This window comes from Diceros bicornis, chromosome 2 (genome assembly GCF_020826845.1).
Source record: "Diceros bicornis minor isolate mBicDic1 chromosome 2, mDicBic1.mat.cur, whole genome shotgun sequence".
NCBI classification, from domain to species: domain Eukaryota; kingdom Metazoa; phylum Chordata; class Mammalia; order Perissodactyla; family Rhinocerotidae; genus Diceros; species Diceros bicornis.
In genome coordinates this window covers 58,053,587-58,073,755 of record NC_080741.1, presented here as the reverse complement: position 1 = coordinate 58,073,755, position 20,169 = coordinate 58,053,587, and the positions used below count along the sequence as shown (strand labels likewise).

Below are 20,169 nucleotides of genomic sequence, written 5' to 3'. Positions count from 1 at the left end.
AGGGATTAAAATCTGTATTCCCATTTGTTTGTAGAGTCTTAAAAATATTCTGAAATCCAACATAAAAAATTAACAACAGTCAGGTTCAAGGAGAGGGCAGATGGGGGTTACGGGTGGGAAGGAAATCTTTCTCTACATCATTTTTAAACTATGTGGATATGTTGCCTACTCAAAATACTAAATTAAAAAATAAAGAACTATTTAAACAATAAAAAAAAGAACAAGAATAACACTGTGCTGGTTGATGGACATGAAACTTGAGCTGGCTTTCCTTGTCAAGGGCAGTGTGACAATAAGCCAGCTTGCCTTCATTCTCACACACTCTCCCGCCCCAAACCGCCACACCACGTAGGCCAGGCTGGAAAGTCCCTTGATGTGCTGCACATTTTTCTCAAGGCTTACCCTCTGGCCACACTCGGCGTGGTGATAAAGACAAACAATCACAGACCCAAGGGCCTGCACTATGACCCAGGATGCTTAGCTGCATCGTTGCTTCTGAAAATTAGCTGGATCCACTGGGGTCATAGGCTCTTTGGTTTCATAGGGACGCCAACACCGCCTTCCTAAACCTGCCACCAAGAACTGTTTCCCCACAGCAGCTGACTGAAGGTCTGCAAACCTTCCAGATGGTCAGGTCCCTGAGTCGTGGAGTCCTGCAGGGTGTGCCAGCCAAGGCGCAGAGCCCAACTCACCAGGGATGTGGCTGCCCATGTATTTGATGTGCATCTCGTGGAGCCCGACCTCAGTGGGGGCATATCTCACGGTGACCGTGCCATCCTTGTTGTCCACAATCTCGGGAGTGGCTGTCTTCCCAGAAGGCATGTGGACCTCTCCTGTTGGAGCAGAGGGAGACAGGCCAATGAGCCACCAGTGACCTCCCCAGAGAAGCTGAGCACAAACTCATGGGCAGCCTTTAAAATAAAGCCTTTCAGATCCAAGAACACTTGCTGCTGCCTAAAACACCCAAGTCTCACAACAGGAAACAGAGATTTATTTGCGTGTATTTTCTTCCCTTCTGCTTTCCCTAAACGCGGCAGGCAACTCATAAGTAAAGAATTTTCTACAACTGACAAATTAGAAGCTCAAACAGCACTAGGGAAGACCACAAGACCAGTAGGATCAGTAGAGTGTCAACTCAAAGAGAAAGCAGGCATTAAAAGGCAGCTGAGAGAAAAAGTAACCCTTGTATAGTACACCTCAGTGTCAATCCATATCTGGAAAAGCGGCAGGAAAAAGGGGGAACAGGAAGCTGATAGTTGAGATGTGTCTAAACACAGCAGTTCTTAACCTGGAGAGAATCCCAGGCCCTCTCCAGGATGTAATGCAAGTCATAAATGAACCACCTCTTCAGAGAAACACATGTATACACAGAACATTCTGCAATCTGTAGGGCCAAGAACCAGGGATTCCGGGTTCAGGACCCCCCGCCGGGGGATAGGTGGAACCACCTCCTGGGCACTGTTCTGGACAGCTAGTGTGAGCAAGTGAGAACGGCTTTCACAACAATGCTTACCAGTGATTTCTCCTTTCCGGACCGCAAACGGAATGACCAAGTCGAAAGGCTTAAACCCCAGGCCGTTCATGTCACTCACTGGGACATAGGCCTCTTCGGTTACCTAAAAACAGGAAGCAGCGGTCACTGGGGTAAAGTGGACAACACTGTGGGCTAGTGAAGCTACACGGGCAGAGCAACTGGGAATTCTGCAAGTCACTGCAGCCGGGATTTGGGGATGTGGCCGCCCATGCAGGACGGGCTCTGTCTCACTGGCCCCAGGCCCAGAGTAGACCTGAGGGATCAGAGAAGTCATGCTGACCAATTGCTAAAAATCACTAGGGAGTTTGCTTGAAAAATTCCCAGCAGCGCCCATGGGAAAGTGGAAAAGTGAGAGACAGCAATGTCTATGAGTCCCAAGAGGCTCCACCGGGAAAGGTTTAGTTGCTTGTGGCCTGGAAAAGAAGGTGCGTTTTAAGTGGCAGAAATTAGCAGCGGATGGCTTTCGCCCTGAACAGAAACCGAATATGCAAGTGGCGGCTTTGAGAGTCAGCAGGAGGGCTGAAGACAGCGGTCCATCTTTCTCTTTAAACATGGAGACAAACTGCGCCGAGCGTGATCACAGACATGACGGCTGGCAATTCGTGGAGCGTGTACGATGACATGGGTGGGTCTCATTACAGAGAAAGCGAGGATCATTGTGATGGACTGATCAGTGGGGGAAAAACCAATGACCAGGACACCCAGAGGGCTTAAGCGATCCCCACAAGCAGGCTGCAGCTTTTCTGAAATGAAGGCTGAGTAAACACAGAAATGCAAAAAGGGGGTAAAAAACAACAAAAGTGTACCCAGGGCCTGAATCCAGGGGGACATGCATTTACCGGTGCCTCCTCCACGACCGTGACTTCCCCATCCGTGGCCTGGTCAGTGGCAAATGGAGATTAGTTGGGAATCGCATTGGAGACACATTGCTACTCAGTAGATTCTATACCCTGAGGGCTGCCTCCTCCCCATCGGCTCCATCCTGTACAGCAGGGAGCCACTCACTCTACATTCTTCCTACCCTTGTGGAGAGCAAGCTGGTGTCCTCTCTTCAAATGTCAAATGCACACGCCCTTTGAACCCATGACCCCACTTCTAGAAAGCAGGCCTATAGAAATACTAGCAGGAAAGTCCATAAGTAAGTGATGTGTGCAAGGGGTTTTACTAGAGCTGTTTGTAGTTGTGAAAACCTGAAGCAACCTAAACGTCCATCTGTAAGGGAGTCGGTTCAGTCAATTATGTAAGTGTGTACAGTGAAACACTGTGCAGCCATTCTGAAGAAGTGGTCAAGTCTGATCAAATAATATGGAAGGGTATCTATGGCATGTTGAAGAAAGCAAGTTGCAAAGCAATGTGTATGGTGTGATCTCACGCACAAAACTGACATGTTTGTTGTGCAAGCCGGGAAAACTCAACACTAGATTTTGTGATCTTCCTCACAAAATCAGCCCTGAGCTAACATCCATGCCAATCCTCCTCTTTTTTGCTGAAGAAGACCGGCCGTGAGCTAACATCCATTGCCAATCCTCCTCCTTTTTTTTCCCTTTTTCTCCCCAAAGCCCCAGTAGATAGTTGTATGCCATAGTTGTACATCCTTCTAGTTGCTGTACGTGGGATGCGGCCTCAGCATGGCCGGAGAAGCAGTGCGTCGGTGCGCGCCTGGGATCCAAACCCGGGCCGCCAGTAGCAGAGCGTGCGCACTTAACCGCTAAGCCACGGGGCCGGCCCCCTCAAAGTCTTTATAAATTCATTTTTAAAAAATCATAGACTTCATGTTCCTGATCCAACCGACCCGATAATAAACAACAAGAATCAGAAGGCTTTCCCCTGCCCATGGTTACTCCTTTTTGGCATCTGCAGAAAGGGGGCTTCACTTAACAAAGGCCACTTTGTGAGCTTCAACATTTGGAACAGCCCTATCACTTCTAGGGCCCTCTCAGATTGGGGCTATGCAGGGACACATCAGCTAGGAGGAGGATCTTTCAATGGCTACACTATGGCCTTTGATCCAGGACTTCTCAACAGTGACGAGCAGATAAGCTGCTAGACCCGTGACTTCATGTACATGTCTGTGTGATGAATTTAACTGAACCAGCCTGCCGGGTGTCCTTGAGACATTTGCTGTGAGGGCAGACTGTCTGTTCATGTCCTTTTGGCCCCAAGCCTGAAGCAGGAGGCAGGGAATCTACCCACAAGAAGCCAAAGAACACAAAGTCAGTCCATCTAGCTAAGGCTGGAGAAAGCTTCGAACAGGAAACTAAAGACCCAACCAGGTACTGTGGCTGATCCTCCCTTTCTGCCATCAGCAGTGGTTGGGAGCAGTGCATCTACACAAAGAATCCTTGCTTTCCGTGCATTCCAGGGCCAGGGGACATCTATTCCTAATGAGTTTGACAGCCCCCATTTCAGTTCTCTAACTCATCTGCTAAAAGGTCCTCAATATTTTCACATTGATTTTCTCGCTCAAACCCCCCTAACATGGTCTCTTACCCCAGCTCATGGCACCCGCAGGGCTACGACCTCTGCCCAGGGGCAGCACTTCCATCCCGCCCAATTCTAACCAACCAGATAAAACCTGCTATTGGCTAAAAATAGATTCTTAAAACTACAACTGAGACCCTTTCTGTAAATAAGGACATAACCTTTCTAGCTGCATTTCTTTTTATCCTGAAGAAGAAAAATAATCCCAAATGAACACTGTCAAAAGTTGACAGGTGTTTACATCCTTGAGACATAAAAGAGCCTCCAGACCTCTGGTACGATGTTTACAGATAAACAAACGTCTACGGAAAGGGAAAAAAGCTACAACAGATTACAGACTGTTTGGAAGACAGACTTAGGCTTCCGTTTGGAATGGAGTCTTCTTGCCCTTTTCCATAGCTGTATAAAGTGAAATCATTAGAAGGGGCTTTATAGGTTGTGCACGGGGCCAGATCACTGAGGCCTATGAACTTTGTGGTCAAGCATGACTGCTGCCCATGCCATCAAAGGACACTGGGTGAGGTGGATGGCATGGCACTCGGTGGCTGTCCAGGGCAGGCACTCTGGGCTCAGTGGACTTGAGTCTGATCCCAGCTGCTATATCCCATTTGTAAGATGCTTGTTCTGAGGGTTAAATGAGGGAACACTCCTAAGGTCTCTAACTCCTTTCCTGGTTGAAGAAACTTAATAATCAGAAGAAGATCTAAAAGTTACTCAGATTGAAAATTAAAGACTCAAGTCATTCTCTGGCCCAGAGCTCTGTATAACGGTCTCCTTTTATTCCAGATGTTCTTAGCTTCAAAAGACAAGCTATTTCCCCCTAATATGCAAAGTATGAATCTTGCCAAAACACAACTGACAGTACTTGGAGTCCTGGGATATCAGAGTCTAGTCTCCAGACAAACAGCACCAGGAGCCTCTCTCCTCCAGCCACGGAGAATGGCCATGGAGGTGGGGGAGCAGGAAGGAAGAACCAGCAGAGTAAAAAAAAATGTCATGTTTTACTTATAAACATCTTTTGTCAAAGTGTCTTCTTTCTGAACTGGGCTTAGGCCAGGACATTGCCAAAGTACCCTTAGCATGATGGATACTCTGGTGGCCAATATGAGTGGCTAAATACTCTTAGAGCCAAAGGGGTTTCTAGAGCTTACACTAGGACTCTACAAGGTCATGAGCGCCTAAGAAAATTTTTTAAAGAAAAGAAAGTGGAAGGGGATGTCCTAGCCAGGGCTTGACAAATGGCAGCTGTTATTGTTTCTGCTAATAACAGCATGCTCTAGAGAAGGAATTTTCCTTACCATGACTGTGAAGGGGCTGTTGGGAATATCGACGCCACCAAAGCGCACGTAGATTACATAGGTGCCTGGCTTGGCGGCTGTGTAGAAAATGTCATAGGTACCATCCTCATTCTCGATGACATCAGCCTCAGCCTCAGTGCCATCGGGGGTCAGAACCGTGCAGGTCACTTTCCCCTTCCCGGCGGTCTTGGCATCAACCACGAAGCCCACTTCCTCGCCGGTTTTCACAGTGGAGGCAATTCCAGGACCTGGAGAAAAGTTTAGGAGAAGAGAATGGAAGCTCTAGCCATGGACAATTGCCTTGGAGGCCCAAGAACAAATCACACATATTTGTGTTGTCTATGTCTGTAAACGTTACACCTTCAACTGCCGCCACACAGAGGGAGTCCCAGAGATCACCTGGGGAAGGTGCTGCTCAAGGGATTCCATCCATCACTTACTAAAGAAGGAGTACCTCAAGCTCTGTGTGTGAACCAAATGTTAGACCTGGCTTGCCAGCTTTCAAGGTATGGGGATGAAGGTCAACTTGCATCAAGAGACATGTATTGGGTGTTTTCTTAAGTGCCAGGTACACACAAAGGTGACAAAACACAGTCCTTGCTCTCAAGATGCTCATAATCTAACAGGGCAGAGGGATGCAGGTCAGGCACCAAGAACGACAGCTCAACTCAAAACACTGACGGGGTACCAAGTTACAGAAAAAATAATCAATCGTTCTCCAGAGAAGGGTCCCGCAGCACACCTCTGTAAAAGCTCTAAGAGTTTATATCCCAGAATTGCCACACTGACAGATAGCTTTCTGAGAAAAGGGGAAATTTCTGAATTCTGAAGGATGGGCTTGGGGAAACTACAACCTCTGTTCTCAAACAGTGACCAGTCTCTCTCTCTCTGACTTGTGGCATCCCTTTACACAAGATCCACACAACATCAGGGAGTGCAGAAAAATATGAACTAAAAGCACATTGGCAAAAATATGCCAAGTGTGTAGAAGCAACAGAGAGTGATAAGAACATGTTCTTCATACAGTGAGAGGTAGAAGGGAAGACTGGAGCCAGTCTGTGGAAGGCCTTGAATGACAGATCAAGAGGTGTGGCCTATAGGAGCCCCCAGGCTGAGCAGAATATTATGCCTGAGCCAAGGGAGGGAACAGGGCATGGAAAGCAAGGAGGAAGTCCACACCCAATATTAACACGCCCTCAAGTTAGCAAAGACAATCCAGTTCCCCGGCACAGCGTAGACCTAGAAGGTGGCAGACTGGCCAATGTTTCAAATTTTCTCAATCTTTTCAGTAAAGGAGCCAAAAAGGGCCAAGGTGAGCAATTTACAAGCTTGCCCTAAATGCCAAAAGATTTTCTCCATTCAGAACAAGATGAGATATGAGAGAAATAGAACACATCCAGGTGTACCTATCTTTAATTTTATTTAAAGAGAAGCAAACCTGTTTCATTTCAGAGATGGGGATTCATGTTTTGAAATCTGCTTGAAGCAGCATCAGAGTTGCAAGAGGCATTCTTAGAATGGCCCACAAAACTCCAATAGCCTTAGAAATGGAAGGAGCTATGATGCTCAAATATTCCTGGAGAATTCCGGAGACTTAGACATAAGTCTGAAGTGTTGAGGAAAAACCAAGATCCTCTAATGTTCTTCTATAATGCTGGCCTGAAATGCTCTTGAATAACTAAACCATCTACTCATGAAAGGCATAAATTTGCAGCTTTTCACGGGAGCCACCATCACAGTTGAGATCTTAACAAATGCACTCACTTCAAAAGCAAAATAACAATAGCTTCACGTGCCTGATGTTGTGCTAAGCATTTTTCATGCCTGACCTCATCTAATCTTTGCAATAACCCTGTGATACAGTCTGTGATCCTTAAGAAGAGCTTCTTAAATTTAAATTGTTCTCAAAAAAGATCTTCAATCTAAGTCTGTCTGAAGCTCAGAATGGTTGAGCATCTTGCCCTGATCACACAGCTAGTAAGTGGCAGAGAAGGGCTAGACCCTGGCTTTCTGACTCCAAAGCCCATACTCCCGATCTTGACCTGCACTCACCTGTGGCCAGGCACTTGCTGGCATCGCCTGTCTGTGTGGCCCGAATACGGTAAGGAGATAATGGGATGTCATCACCCCCATAGGTGACCCCAATCATATAGCGTCCAGTCTTATCGGGGATGTAGGTGACAGCGTATGTTCCATCTTTATTGTCGTGGACATTGGCTCTTTTGGGTTTTCCCTCTTGGTCCTGTGGATCACAGAGAAATGCTATTTAGGATGTTGTCAGCAAGATGTAGAAACCATTCACGGAAAACCTTGACATATTTTGCTCATTAATTAGTGCCTCTAGTGCGGGGAGACAAAGTTACTGGCTTAATATAATTTTTTGGTAGGGAGAGGAGAAGGTCACAGATCCCTTTAACACCATGATGGACATGGTCAATTTTTAGTAACTTTTCTACTAAAATGAACAAATAGTGTTTTAGCTCCAAATCCACTGAAATGTATGGAGGCAGGGGGCACAGGCTCCTGCTTACACACCTCCACATTCACTCTTCCATCTTTCTTTACTAACAGGACCCTAATTCCTAGCTAGGTGCACTGCTCCCAGAATATAAGACTCTACTTCCTACTATCCTTTGCCACTAGGTATGGCCACATGACTTGTAACAAACTACTGGCAAATGAGAAGAGAGTGGAAGTCTTATGATGGACTTCTGATAGAGCTGCTTAAGAGAGCTGATTGAGTTGGAAGGCCGTTTTTCCCTTCCGCATTTCTTCCTCCTTCTGGCTTGCCATGTGGATCAGATGGCCAGAGAACCAGCAGCCTTGCGGTCCATGAGGAGACTGTTAAGGACAGAAGCCACAAGCTACGAAAGAGGAGCAGAGAGATGGAGCCTGCTTCCTTGACGAGCCACACAGCACCTCCCAGGTGATACACAGCAGAACTTAGTCCTAACCAAGCCAACGAGTAATTTAAAACATTTTAAAATAAAAACATAGGAATAGATGTAATAGACAGCAAAATACATGAGATTCACCAAAACGTGGTACTTGGAGCTATACCCTCAGACCTCTCAGGCGGGCTTGTTTGTTTTCCTGCACAATTACTGACTCTCTGCTGGGAAAATCTGACAAACATTTGCATCAGGTCAGAAACTGGTTATTAAAATCCTCGTTCTTATCCCTAGCCAGGAAGTTATGTTTTATTAATGAAGTTTGACCCCAGAAAATAACTGAAAGTTACCGTTATCTGAACAGCAAGCAGGCCTTCCCCGGCATCTCTGGCATCAATTGCAAACTCCACAGGCAGACTGGCAGGCACACCATAGGAACTGAGGCCAGGGCCACTGGCGGTCACTTTGCTGGCATCGTATGTGGGAAGGACCTTGACCTTAAAGGGACTTGACACACACACATCCCCGGTCAGTATGGATACACGTCAACCCAACTACATCTGACATCTCTTCCACAGAGACTGGGATTGGAAAGGGGGGTTCTATAGCAAATAAGACAGTGAGTTTAGTCAAACTGCCTTAAGTCCAGCAGAAATTTACAACCATGTATCCATCATACAACAAACAGACTTTCCCTGAGTATATTCCATGGGATACAAACTAATTCCTAAATTAGTTTGGGAAATATTGGGTAAACACATTTAATCCACTTTTGTTATGCTAAGACAACGGTCACCAAAATGGAAAGAGAATATTGGAATTTCAGTTTTTGTTTTGTTTTTTTGTGAGGAAGATCAGCCCTGAGCTAACACCCATGCCAATCCTCCTCTTTTTGCCGAGGAAGACTGGCCCTGAGCGAACATCCATGCCCATCTTCCTCCACTTTATGTGGGATGCCGCCACAGCATGGCCTGACAAGCAGTGTGTCGGTGTGCGCCCAGGATCCAAACCCAGGCCGCCAGCAGCTAGCAGCCAAGTGCGCGCACTTAACCGCTACGCCACGGGGCCGGCCCCTGGAACTTCAGTTTTAATATTTTATCTTATCCTCTTATTTTCTATTTTTAGTATGCTTCAGATGGTAAATTACCTATTAGTAAAGTAGTACATAAATGTAATTTATAAATTATCTTTCTACATAGCTAGAACTATATGTATATATCTCTACGTAAAATGTGTATATTTTTACGTATATTTTTACATATCTCTATGTAAAATGTGTATGGGTGAAACTTTTTCATCTTAAGCGGTATGATAAAAAACTTTTGGAGGCTATTCTGAGAGGTGAAGAGCTTACGCAACATTTTTTGTATTAATATGAATGAGGAACAAGTTTTTATCTAACACCTTCTGGGAATGCTATTGTCAACCAAATCCTCAAATAAAGAAGTAAAAGCCTTTGCCCTAATCATAAAACTACTTGCAGGGTTGCCAGAAAGAAGACTTTGATGAACTAATGCATTCCTTGTTTCCTCAAAGATTCCCAATTCCTTAATTTCAGCTCATCTTTAAATTAAAGATGGCTGAAAGGAACAAAGGAGGGGGACACACCAAGAGAGCGGGAACCACAAACATCAAGCTAGTGTGTTGTAACACCTGTGCAGAGCACGCAGGTTCTTGGTGATACTTGCTGATCAGATGGATGGATAGATGGCGGGCGGTGGTGTAGATGGATGCATGGGTGGGTGGACGGATGGGTAGAAGGGTAAATGGATGGGTGGGTGGATGGATGGATGGATGGACGGGTAGAAGGGTAAATGGACGAGTGGACGGACGGATGGATAGATGGATAAATGAATGGATGAGTGGGCCACAAGAGTAGTGCTGGACAATCCTGCAGAGGAGTGGCCTTGAGGTTGGTGTGGATCCCCTTCACAAGTATCAGGAGCTTACCTACGAGGGATCTCTTCATCAGCATATTTAACTGAGACCAGGTAAGGCCCCTCCTGGGATGGGGTGTAGGTTACTGTATGTGTGCCATCTCCATTGTCCACTATGTTCACTGGCTCCACCAGGCCTGAGAACAGAGATGAGAGATCTGAGAAACTGCCTGGCCTCCCCTTCACTCCACCCCAGGTTGTCTGAAACAGGATCACTTTCATGCCTGAGACCTATTGGCTTCCACTGATGAGTAACATAAAAGCAAACAGGCCATAATCAGAGGCCTGAGAAATCACAGGAGACAGGATCCCCAATTCATGGTTGCAGAAATGACCCCAAAAGACGCCTTTAGCTCTTTGTTGGCTGAAGTACACTCAGTCAGCCCTAGAGTATAATTAAGGAGACTGCCTGTACTTGTTGTTGAAGGGTGTATGGTGAAGACGCATGCTGCAGACATGCTATATCCTTTCAAGCTGGTTAGGCATGCTTGGGATGTGGCAATTTTACTCTACAGCTGAGAAAGGGCCAAAGAGTCCAGAACTCTGAATACCAAAAATTAACCAATGGGCTGGCCAGTCAAGACTTGTAGCCACCTTTGAGCAAAGAACACTATGGCACCAGCAAGCTGGGTGTAGATGCAGGGCAGGTGAGGGTGCCAATCTCACGGGGTGAGGGGACCCTCAATGTGATGCCTGCAGGCGATGGTTAGAGACTATGTTAAAACATAATCAAGGCATGCATCAGGTTGGTGGATTCCAGATTCCAGTTCCAAACGTGAGCATCAAGGATCAGTCAACTGCAGGGTAGGTTCATCAGAGCAGATGAGGCAGGTACAAGGCAATTTCAGGGGTGAGGACAGCAAGAGGCAGTCAGGTTACATAAATTAGAGCAGCAGCCAATAGAAAAATGCCAACCTGTCTCCATAAAGTCACCCTTCGGGTCACCTTTAAAGAACTCTGAAATGGCTTTCAAGGGGCTGCGCCATGACTGGGAATCCATCTCATGAGCTAAAATTAAAAGGCTGTTACTTTAGAGTCATCCATAATAATAGAGGTAGATACCTAAGTAAAGGCCTCCCTCCCAACACACACACATCTTGAAGCTCAGTATCTGGAGAATCAGCTTCCAGCCCCATGACCTCATTTCCCCCAAACCACTTCTGCTTTGAGCTTCAAAGGACATAACTTCCTGCTGAACCCCATTAAGGAGAAAGTTCCTCTTCAAAGAAGGAAGCCCCGATTTACCACTTCTGTGAAGCCAAGGACACATCACCAGGGAAAAATCCAGATAATTTAAGAAATTAGGCAGAGAATGGCACATTTTAAATGCTAGAAGAGGAAATGCAATCGCCTACCGAAAATGGTAAATTTCAATGCATTTGAGGGCTTTGTCCCAAAACGGCCTGCTAGCCTTCCCAAACCCCAACAGGGCAGGCCAAATTGTCAATAAAATTCCCCAAGAGACCCTCTTTTTCCAGGGAGTTGGGACAATGACAAAGCCATGTGCCACATGGGCCGAGTAGCTGTCATTTCAAGAAATTTTGGGTATGTTCCACGTGAGCACCAAGGCATCTTGAAGAGAGTTATCACTTCTGAACCCACCACCCACCCCAATCCAGACCAACCCCAGCCACCTCACAAACGCTGAAACACGTAATGAAGCAGTTGCAACAATGCTATATGTGATAGCCCAAATACTACTTGCTTCATCGCACTACTTAACAAACATGAAATTTTAAAAACACATTTAGAGCCATATTATTAAATGGGGGAAAAGACAGACCAATAGAGAAATAACAGACCTAACTACTCTTTAAGCAGGAACTTCTACTGTTTTGCTAGAATATGGAGCAATAAAGTAATTTAAGAAATCTAATTTTAAGTTCATAACCAAACTCAAAAGCAAAGTGTCTGCTCAGAGTCCCGGCTGCCCCTACCCAGGGCAGGCGAAACGTCAGCAGGAAGGCAGGATGTATACTCACCTCGTGGGCCCATGACCCTCACTTCCAATGGGGCCAGGCCGGCCTTGCTGCTGTCCACTGTGAAGGACTGCAAGATGCGGGCTCGGACGCCCGAGCCCAGCCCAGGGCCGGCAATCTTGACCTTGCTGGGGTCCACAACATCCTTCACAGGAACCCTGAAGGGGCTGCCTGGAAAAGAGGTCATGAGATCCTGAGCACAGCTCAACTAGTGACTGGAGACCTGCCTTGTGTGCACCCAGATTTGCACCCTTACTCCACCTGCGCCCTCAATTATACGCGCCTCAGGCAGCTCCACCTGCCTTGCTGTGTGTGCACCCACCATGTGCATTCACTACATGCAGTTATCACGCCAGGTGCTGGGCCCAGAGTGGTTAACAGCCCTCCAGAAACCCACGATGCAGAAGGACGAGGCAAGTGAGTCACTATAATATTGTATATAACACATATTGGGAGCATGTACAAGGTGCTGGTGGGGCACCTAGAAGGCAATGAATCTGGTCTTCAGGAGACCAGAGGAAGCTTTCCAGTAACATCTAAGCTGAGACAATGAGAGTGAGCAGATATCACCTAGGGAAGCAGATGGAGAGGGGTTTCAAGCAGGGGGATCAGCACATGCAAAGGCCCGGAAGTGAGCGAGAAGACAGGCTGTTGAAGGAACTGAAGGAAGACGCTGAGTGGTGGAAAGAAGGAGTGGAAAGGACTGCAGAGGGGGGCAGGCCTTGCAGCCCACATCCAACATCCTCAGCCACAAATAGCTCCTGAGGCCCCCTGGAATCCACTCCCTGCAAAATAGCCGGCATCTTCCCACCACAAATGGCCTTCTTGGTTCCCTGGCCATTGGATGAAGCCTTGCCTTCTCCTTGAATGTCAGCTGTGGTCCTCCTGCACGGCTGACCCCACAGGTGACACTGGGGACCTCTGACTCTTTCTGGATATCAATTTTAAAGACTATGAAACGGAGAAAATCCAGGGAGATCAGGATTTGCAAGTAGTAAAGAAGTACTAAACAGAGAAGTACTAAACAGAGAAACAAGGGCCAGGGAACCTCATGGGATTCCCCTACCAAGGGAGACCAGTAAAACCTCCCCAGAGGTGAGCCAGAAACAGGAGCCCCAGTGTCCCCGGCACCATGCCTCCGGCTGCCAAGTCCATCACCAAGGGGTGACATGCACCTTTTATGTGCGCAGGATCCTTGTGCTCCCCAAGAAGGCTGGCCAAGTTAATGACGTCTAACTGCCATGCAAACTCAGGTCTCTCTGGTTTGCATCCCAGAAAATTTTTACTTTGTAGAATTAGTGGTAGTAAATAACAAAGACCCACAAAGAACAGAGGCCCTGGCTTTTTAACAACAGCTGGGTTTCAATGGCATCAAATTTTTCAGCTAAATGAAATAAATGGCTGACCCTGGCAAAGACAGACATCACCCTCTAGGTTGGGGTTTACTGAAACAAAAGGGAGCTTTATGTTACAGACGGATAGTTGAGGATTTCAATGTCAACAGGTGATGGCAACGGACTACCTCTGAGGCCAACCTCCAAGTCAGAGCCTCCACTGGAAGTCGTCTGAATTTAGCATGAGGGTAGCCAAGAACCAACAAGATAAATCTAGGTCCAAGATGGCAGATACCAAGCATTACCTGCCATTCCCCTGTTCTGTGCCTCAGGCAGACATCATCAATCAATCACAGCGGCCCTTCTTCCTGATGCACTTATCCCAGTCAATCCAGTGGTCTAAGCAGCCACCACCAACCAACCACAGCTGGCCCACCAGAGGAAACCAATATGCCATTGCTGGTAAGACAGGGTACCTTGTTAAAAATAACCCCACTATGGGTCTCATCCAGGCCAGGAAACACTGGGCTAATATTTAACCAACGAGAATTCCCATGAAAGCAAATTAAAAGCTAGCAAGTTGCTGAATGTTTCACAGCAGCACCTCACAAGTTACCTTAGCTATGAGCCTGACACTGAGACAACCAGCCAACACTTTACTAAATGACTGCCTGGAAAAGGTCTGGGGTCTGGGAGAAGCTGGCATTTGGCTCTGGGAGGCAACAGAGAGTCTGAAACATAAAAAGGTACCATCTACATCTGATGGGACAACCCCAAATGGGTCTCTTTCTGTTGTTATGCTCAAAGATGGCCATTTGCTTCAAGCTCAGGGGTCAGCCACAGGGGCCCAAACTCTCACCCCCTTCTGCAAGAGGAATTCCAAAGCCAATGGCATCCACCAGACTTTCCCAATAAAGTCAAAACAGTATTGGTGGCTCCATAACCAGGACACGCTCATCTCCAGGCTCTGCCACCTGCCTGGTTGGAGCCACCATGCCGTATCTCCTGACAACAGCCTTCCACTCATTCTCTGTTCTCTACTCTCCCATCCCACAAACTGCAGAGTTGCAAAACTCCAAAAGATACCTACGACTCTGTATTCTTTCCCTGAGCCCTGTTCTCTTTCTTTGTAACAATTATTATGAGTTTTCGTCATATAAATGCTAGACAGGAAGTTCCTGGAGGGCAGGAGCTTTGACTGTCTTGTCCGTGGCTGAATTCCCCTTGACTAGAGATTATACGAATTTAAAAATCTATATTGAATGAGCTGTAAGGACAAGTTTGAGGAAAAACTTATCACTTTAAGTTTCTAAAAGAAACTCTAAGCCTTCATAAAATTAAGGCTTAAATGAACATCTGAGTAGAATTGAATTGAATTATCAGTGCTTTCTGATCAATGTGAGAGAGTGAGTGAGTGTGAGTGTATGCCCATTTGCACATAATAAGGGGAAAAAGCGGACAGAATCAGAAAAGCATTGGTCAGTGGACACTCCAGCTTCCTGGGAGTCAATCCAGAAATCTGCCAAGTAGGCCCCTCAGCCTGTCCCTTCCCCTGTCAGTCTCACTCTGGCTTATGGCCTTCAGGGCAAGAACAACACTGACCAACCCGAGGCCCCTCCTGCTCCGGGGGTCTTGGGGTGAGGCTCTGCCCTCTTTCTCCCACACCTGAGCCAAGGCATAAGCTGACTCAAGAACAGCCCTACAGTCCTTGGACCTGTGTCCACACCATACCACACGCCCATCTCCTGGTCTAGATGTGTGCTGGGTGGCAATCATTTCATTAAATAAACAGAACTAGAACCTATGGAGATTCCTCTCCCTGGAGCATGAAAGTTGGAGGGCCCTTCATTACTTAAGTCATATATTTCTTTATTGTTTGAATCATTTATAGCAGTAGTTCTCAACTAGGGGTGATTTTGTTCCCTAGTGGACACTTGGCAATATCTGGAGACATTTTTGGTTGTCACAAAATGGGGGAAGAGGTACTACTAAATATCCTAGGATGCACAGAACAGCCCCCCACAACAATGAATTATCCCACCCAAAATGTCAATAGCACTGAGGATGACAAACTCTGTTTTACAGTAAGTATATATACCACATCATTAAATACAAAAGAAATTAATAAGTAAGAATTTGAGTTTGTGTGTCTTTATCTCAGCTACCAGGACTATCAACGGAAAACAAAAAATGAGACACATGTATATGGTGAATAAGAACCAACCACAAAATAAAGTGGAGATTTTCAACTTTGTAAAGAATCAGCTTTCCCTTAAATTAAGAACAAGGTCCTCCAACACGTGAACAACCATTTCCAGTCAAAACTCCAAGCCAACGCTTTATGCCATGCTACTGTTCCTACTGGGAGTTGAGATATTCTTAGGCGTGCAGCCTAAGGAAAATTCTCCCTTTGCAGCTACTGCAAATATCAGGCTGTCTTTCCTACTCAGAGAGATAAGCAAAATCAAACCTACTTTCATGCCAAACCAATTATTCTTTGGGTTCCTTTCTGAGGGTAGCTTACCAGGGATGTGGGCTCCTCCATATGTAATATTAACGTCGTAATCCCCTGGAGCAAAGGGGATGTACTCAGCACTGCAGCTGCCATCTTTGTTGTCTCTGCAGTTTATCTTTGACTCCGATGGTCCCTCGACAGTTATGCCAAGCCCACCAATTCCTGCCCCTCTGGAAAGTGTGGAAAAGAAAGTGAAGTCACACTAGTGGTTCATGCTAGTCAGCTTATTGCCAAAATTATTTAAAATCCCTCTCTAAACTATCCCATTTGGCCAACCCAACTCAACTACTGTGACATTTCTCGCACAGGGAACTTCTCAACAGTATAATATAAATAAAAACAGCTTTGACCCCTCCTTTCCAATGCTTATCCTTCATTTGTTTTCTTATCTAATTGCACTGGCTATGACTACAAGTACAATTCAGGTATGTGATTTGTGAACAATTTTAATAGGAATACTTCCAATATGCCACTTAAACATGAGATTGGCTATATATTTCTGCATTACCAAGTTAAGGAGCTTCCATCTTGTCTTAGTTTGCTGAGTAGTTTTATGACTATTATCAAGTACTTCTGGTACTTTTAAAGAATACCTGGTCTTTCTCTGTACCATAAGTCTCTACAGAAGAAAATGTGCCACATATCATGAAAAAAAAATGCCTCTCAAAAGTTGGAAGACCATGACACTTACGTAGGATACACCCACAAAACTTCTTTAAAGCAGGTAAACTATCTAGGGCTACTCCTTTTCGAGAGTCAACATACAGATCCCAGGGCCTTGCTTACCTGGTAACCACAGTGAAGACATTGGGTTTGTTGGTAAAGGCCTCTTTCAATCCGGGTCCTTGGGCTTGAACCCGAGATGGCTGGCAGCCTTCAGTTACAGCCACTTTGAAGGGACTATTTGGGATGGGCACGTCATCGTATGTCACTTCCACTACATGGAGGCCTATTCAAAACAACAAGCAGAAACATAATAGCACAGGAGCAACCTATCTGTGGGAAATGACACTCTACTCCGGGATTTTATCTAGCATTCACGTCTATTTGCTATACCATGTTATTTGAAAGGAGTAGGTTAAAGAAACAGTAATGTTGGCATGATCTGATTTTTTAAAAATATAAGCTTTTTATTTATGCTTTCTGTTCACTCCACGGTCATATAACTCCCATCCACCCACCCACACAAGGCCTCTCCCTCAAGCAAATATTACTAAGTCTATATTCAAGCCAGTCATATTCACAGTAGCCTAACCTGGGAAAACTCCACCCAGTCATTACCCAAAAGACAAAGGGAAACCCATGAAATAGAATAGACATGCATCTACAAAAAGACATTGAAAATACTGATACCAGAATATTTACAGGGATCATATATCCAGGTGATGAGGATATATGGTGCTTTTATTTTTTTCTTTATGTTTTTATGATTTGTAAAATATTTTTATAATTTCTAATATTCAGGAAAGAAATTATGTAAAAAAAAAATTGTACAAATGGGCAACATGCCATGACATCACCCCATAACCTGCTCAGATGAGGCTGAGGCTAAACCTGGCCCAACTGTCACACAACAGGGCCAGCACGGCAGGCACAGAGCGGGCAGGTGCCTCTGATGGGGAGGCAGGTTTCCACATTTCCCCGTCACTTTGCACGTGCCTCTGCTGAGACAGGCAAAGCACACGGGGCAAGAGTCAGCACCAATCACCAGGAGGAAATGGCCCAGCACAGCTCTGAATGAGGTCTTGTCCAAGGAGAAGTCAACTCACCTTTCTCAAAGGGTGTGTACTCCACCTGGTAGGTCCCATCAGTATTGTCCGTGATGGAGCACTCAGTGGAGGCCCCTGAGGGGTTGGCAATGTGGGCCTTGATGTGGTCGCCCCCCACCTGCGTCAAGGGCCGTGAGTCAATCATGAAGTCAGTGGTAGCTTCACGAAACACATCTGCAGAGCAATCACACAGATAAGAATGTCATCAACACCTCGGACCTAGGAGCAACCCAAGAACCAAGGTTCTCAGCACTTTAGAACACATTGACAACCGGTTGTCAATGACAGCAGACAACTGGTCTCTCTCACTTTCAAAATCAAGAATATTAATAATCACCCCCCACCCCCAACCCCGCAAAAGAAGCTGCTTCCAGGGTAGCCTCTAGAAGCTCCTTGTGACAACACAACCACTTACACACTTTTTGGGACAAAGGTGGGGATCTAGACAAGTTAAAGGGAAAAGACAGATCGGCTCTGCAGGAACTGTGGGATTAGCTGGCACCACGTTTTAATTAAACCTTTTCAATTAAGTGCCAAAAATGAAATATGTTGAGTTTCTGCATAAAAATCAAGATTTCTGGCTTTGCCAGAAAAACGGGAAAATCTGCTGACAGTGCTTGGCCCCATTCCCCATGGAGAAACATAAAGTGAGGGTCAGGCGGCACAAACACCACGTGCTCACCCATCACGCTGGTCCCCTCCCCACCACTCCCTGATGCAGAGGCCACAGGTGAGTGTTTTCTTATCCCTCGCCCGGCTCCTGCAGGCATTTGAATTTGCAGCTCTGACTCTGAGTTTCTGGTGATCCCTAAGTCCCATGTTACTTTCGCAGCCCCCCTCTTTTTAATGAAACCCACCTTTTCCTTCTATTCCTGGCCCAAAGACTTTGACCCTGCTGGTGTCCACAGCGGGCTCCACCTTGACCCTGGTGGGGAAGTGCGGCACGAGCTCACCGCCATACTTCATGGTCAGCGTGTACATGCCGGCGGTCAGGGGCACGTAGGTCACCGCGTAGGTGCCGTCTTTGTTGTTCTCAATACAGACTTCGGCTTTCGCTCCTGAGTCCGAGACGGCTTCCAGGCCCAGGGTCCCGGGCCCCGCTTCCGAACAGTCAACACTAAGCAGCCCGGCCTCACCCACTTTCCCGTGCTGGAGACCTGGTCCCGAGGCCACGACTTTAGAGGGGTCGAATGGCATTTCAATGTCGGCTTTGAAGGGAGAACCAGGGATGTGGACTTCCTCGAAGAGAATGTTGACGAAGTATTCCCCGGGTTTCGTGGGGAGGTACGAGACAGAGCAGGTCCCGTCGCCATTGTCGGAGCATTCAATTTTGGCCTCGCATGGACCTTCCACAGTTAGGCCCAAACCTCCAGTTCCAGCTCCTTTGGTGTCGATGGTGAACTCGGCGGGCTTGCCCACGAGACCACCTTCAAGGCCAGGACCATGGGCCTTCACCTATTTGAACAAAGCATATAAGTCAAACTCTGCCTGATGCTGGTATCACTGCTCAGTCAGCACTGCTTTCAACACCCAAGCCTGCAGTCAGCACTGAACTGCAACTCAATTAAGTGGTCCTTCTCACACACACCACTGAGTTAGAGCCACAATGCGGTCGACACTGCAAATGGCTAAGAAAGGGAGATGCCTGTAAACTCAATCAACACTGAAAGCGGGCTGGCCCATCAGCGTAGCAGTTAAGTGCGCACGCTCCACTGCTGGCGGCCCAGGTTCAGGTCCCGGGCGTGCACCGACGCACCGTTTGTCAAGCCGTGCTGTGGTGGCGTCCCACATAAAGTGGAGGAAGATGGGCACGGATGTTAGCCCAGGGCCAGTCTTCCTCAGCAAAAAAAAAAAAAAGAGGAGGATTGGCACAGGATGTTAGCTGAGGGCTGAGCTTCCTCACACACACACAAAAAACAGTGAAAGCTACAGCAGAGAGGCATGGCCCTCTGAAGCACAGGGCACAACTTTCCTCTCTCCTGCCATGCCTGACTCTTCTGAACCACAGGACTAGAGTTGGAGACCTAACGTCCAGTAGCAAACACACTCAGGTTTCCTGGGTTAAGCGCTCATAGATGGATTTATGGACCTCACTGTTGCTTTGGCTGCTACACCTCCCTCAACAAATTCCACACAATACAAAACTAAACTGCAATGGTTGATCCCTATCATGATACATTTGTCCAAACCCATACCCATAGAATGTGCAACACCAAGAGTGAACCCTAATGCACACTAGGGACTGTGGGTGACAATGATGTCCATGTAGGTTCATCAGTTATAACAAATGGACCACTCTGGGCCTGGGGGATGGTGAGAATGGGGAGGCTATAAATGTGTGGGGAAGGGGGTATGTGGGAAATCTCTGTGCCTTCTTCTCAATTTTACTATGAACGTAAAAATGCTGTAAAAAATAAAGTCTAATAAAAAA

The 20,169-nt window shown here is 46.6% G+C and overlaps 1 protein-coding gene across 6 annotated transcripts in view; it reads right to left on the bottom strand.

The window, feature by feature from the left end:
* The window catches only part of FLNB (filamin B), a 135,897-nt gene that overhangs the window by 25,433 nt on the left and 90,295 nt on the right, over nucleotides 1–20,169 (bottom strand). The window contains exons 21-33 of one of the 6 annotated variants that reach the window (XM_058561924.1): nucleotides 18,596–19,193; nucleotides 17,739–17,912; nucleotides 16,756–16,918; nucleotides 15,979–16,139; nucleotides 12,124–12,291; nucleotides 11,057–11,149; nucleotides 10,155–10,278; nucleotides 8,555–8,711; nucleotides 7,366–7,555; nucleotides 5,314–5,561; nucleotides 2,341–2,412; nucleotides 1,514–1,616; nucleotides 693–833 (exon numbers count right to left, since the gene is read on the bottom strand). In XM_058561924.1, the coding sequence (XP_058417907.1) occupies nucleotides 693–833; nucleotides 1,514–1,616; nucleotides 2,341–2,412; nucleotides 5,314–5,561; nucleotides 7,366–7,555; nucleotides 8,555–8,711; nucleotides 10,155–10,278; nucleotides 11,057–11,149; nucleotides 12,124–12,291; nucleotides 15,979–16,139; nucleotides 16,756–16,918; nucleotides 17,739–17,912; nucleotides 18,596–19,193 (2,392 nt within the window). The remainder of the gene's footprint in view (nucleotides 1–692; nucleotides 834–1,513; nucleotides 1,617–2,340; nucleotides 2,413–5,313; nucleotides 5,562–7,365; nucleotides 7,556–8,554; nucleotides 8,712–10,154; nucleotides 10,279–11,056; nucleotides 11,150–12,123; nucleotides 12,292–15,978; nucleotides 16,140–16,755; nucleotides 16,919–17,738; nucleotides 17,913–18,595; nucleotides 19,194–20,169) is intronic. The other 5 variants (XM_058561933.1, XM_058561942.1, XM_058561952.1 and 2 more) reach the window with 5 other exon arrangements.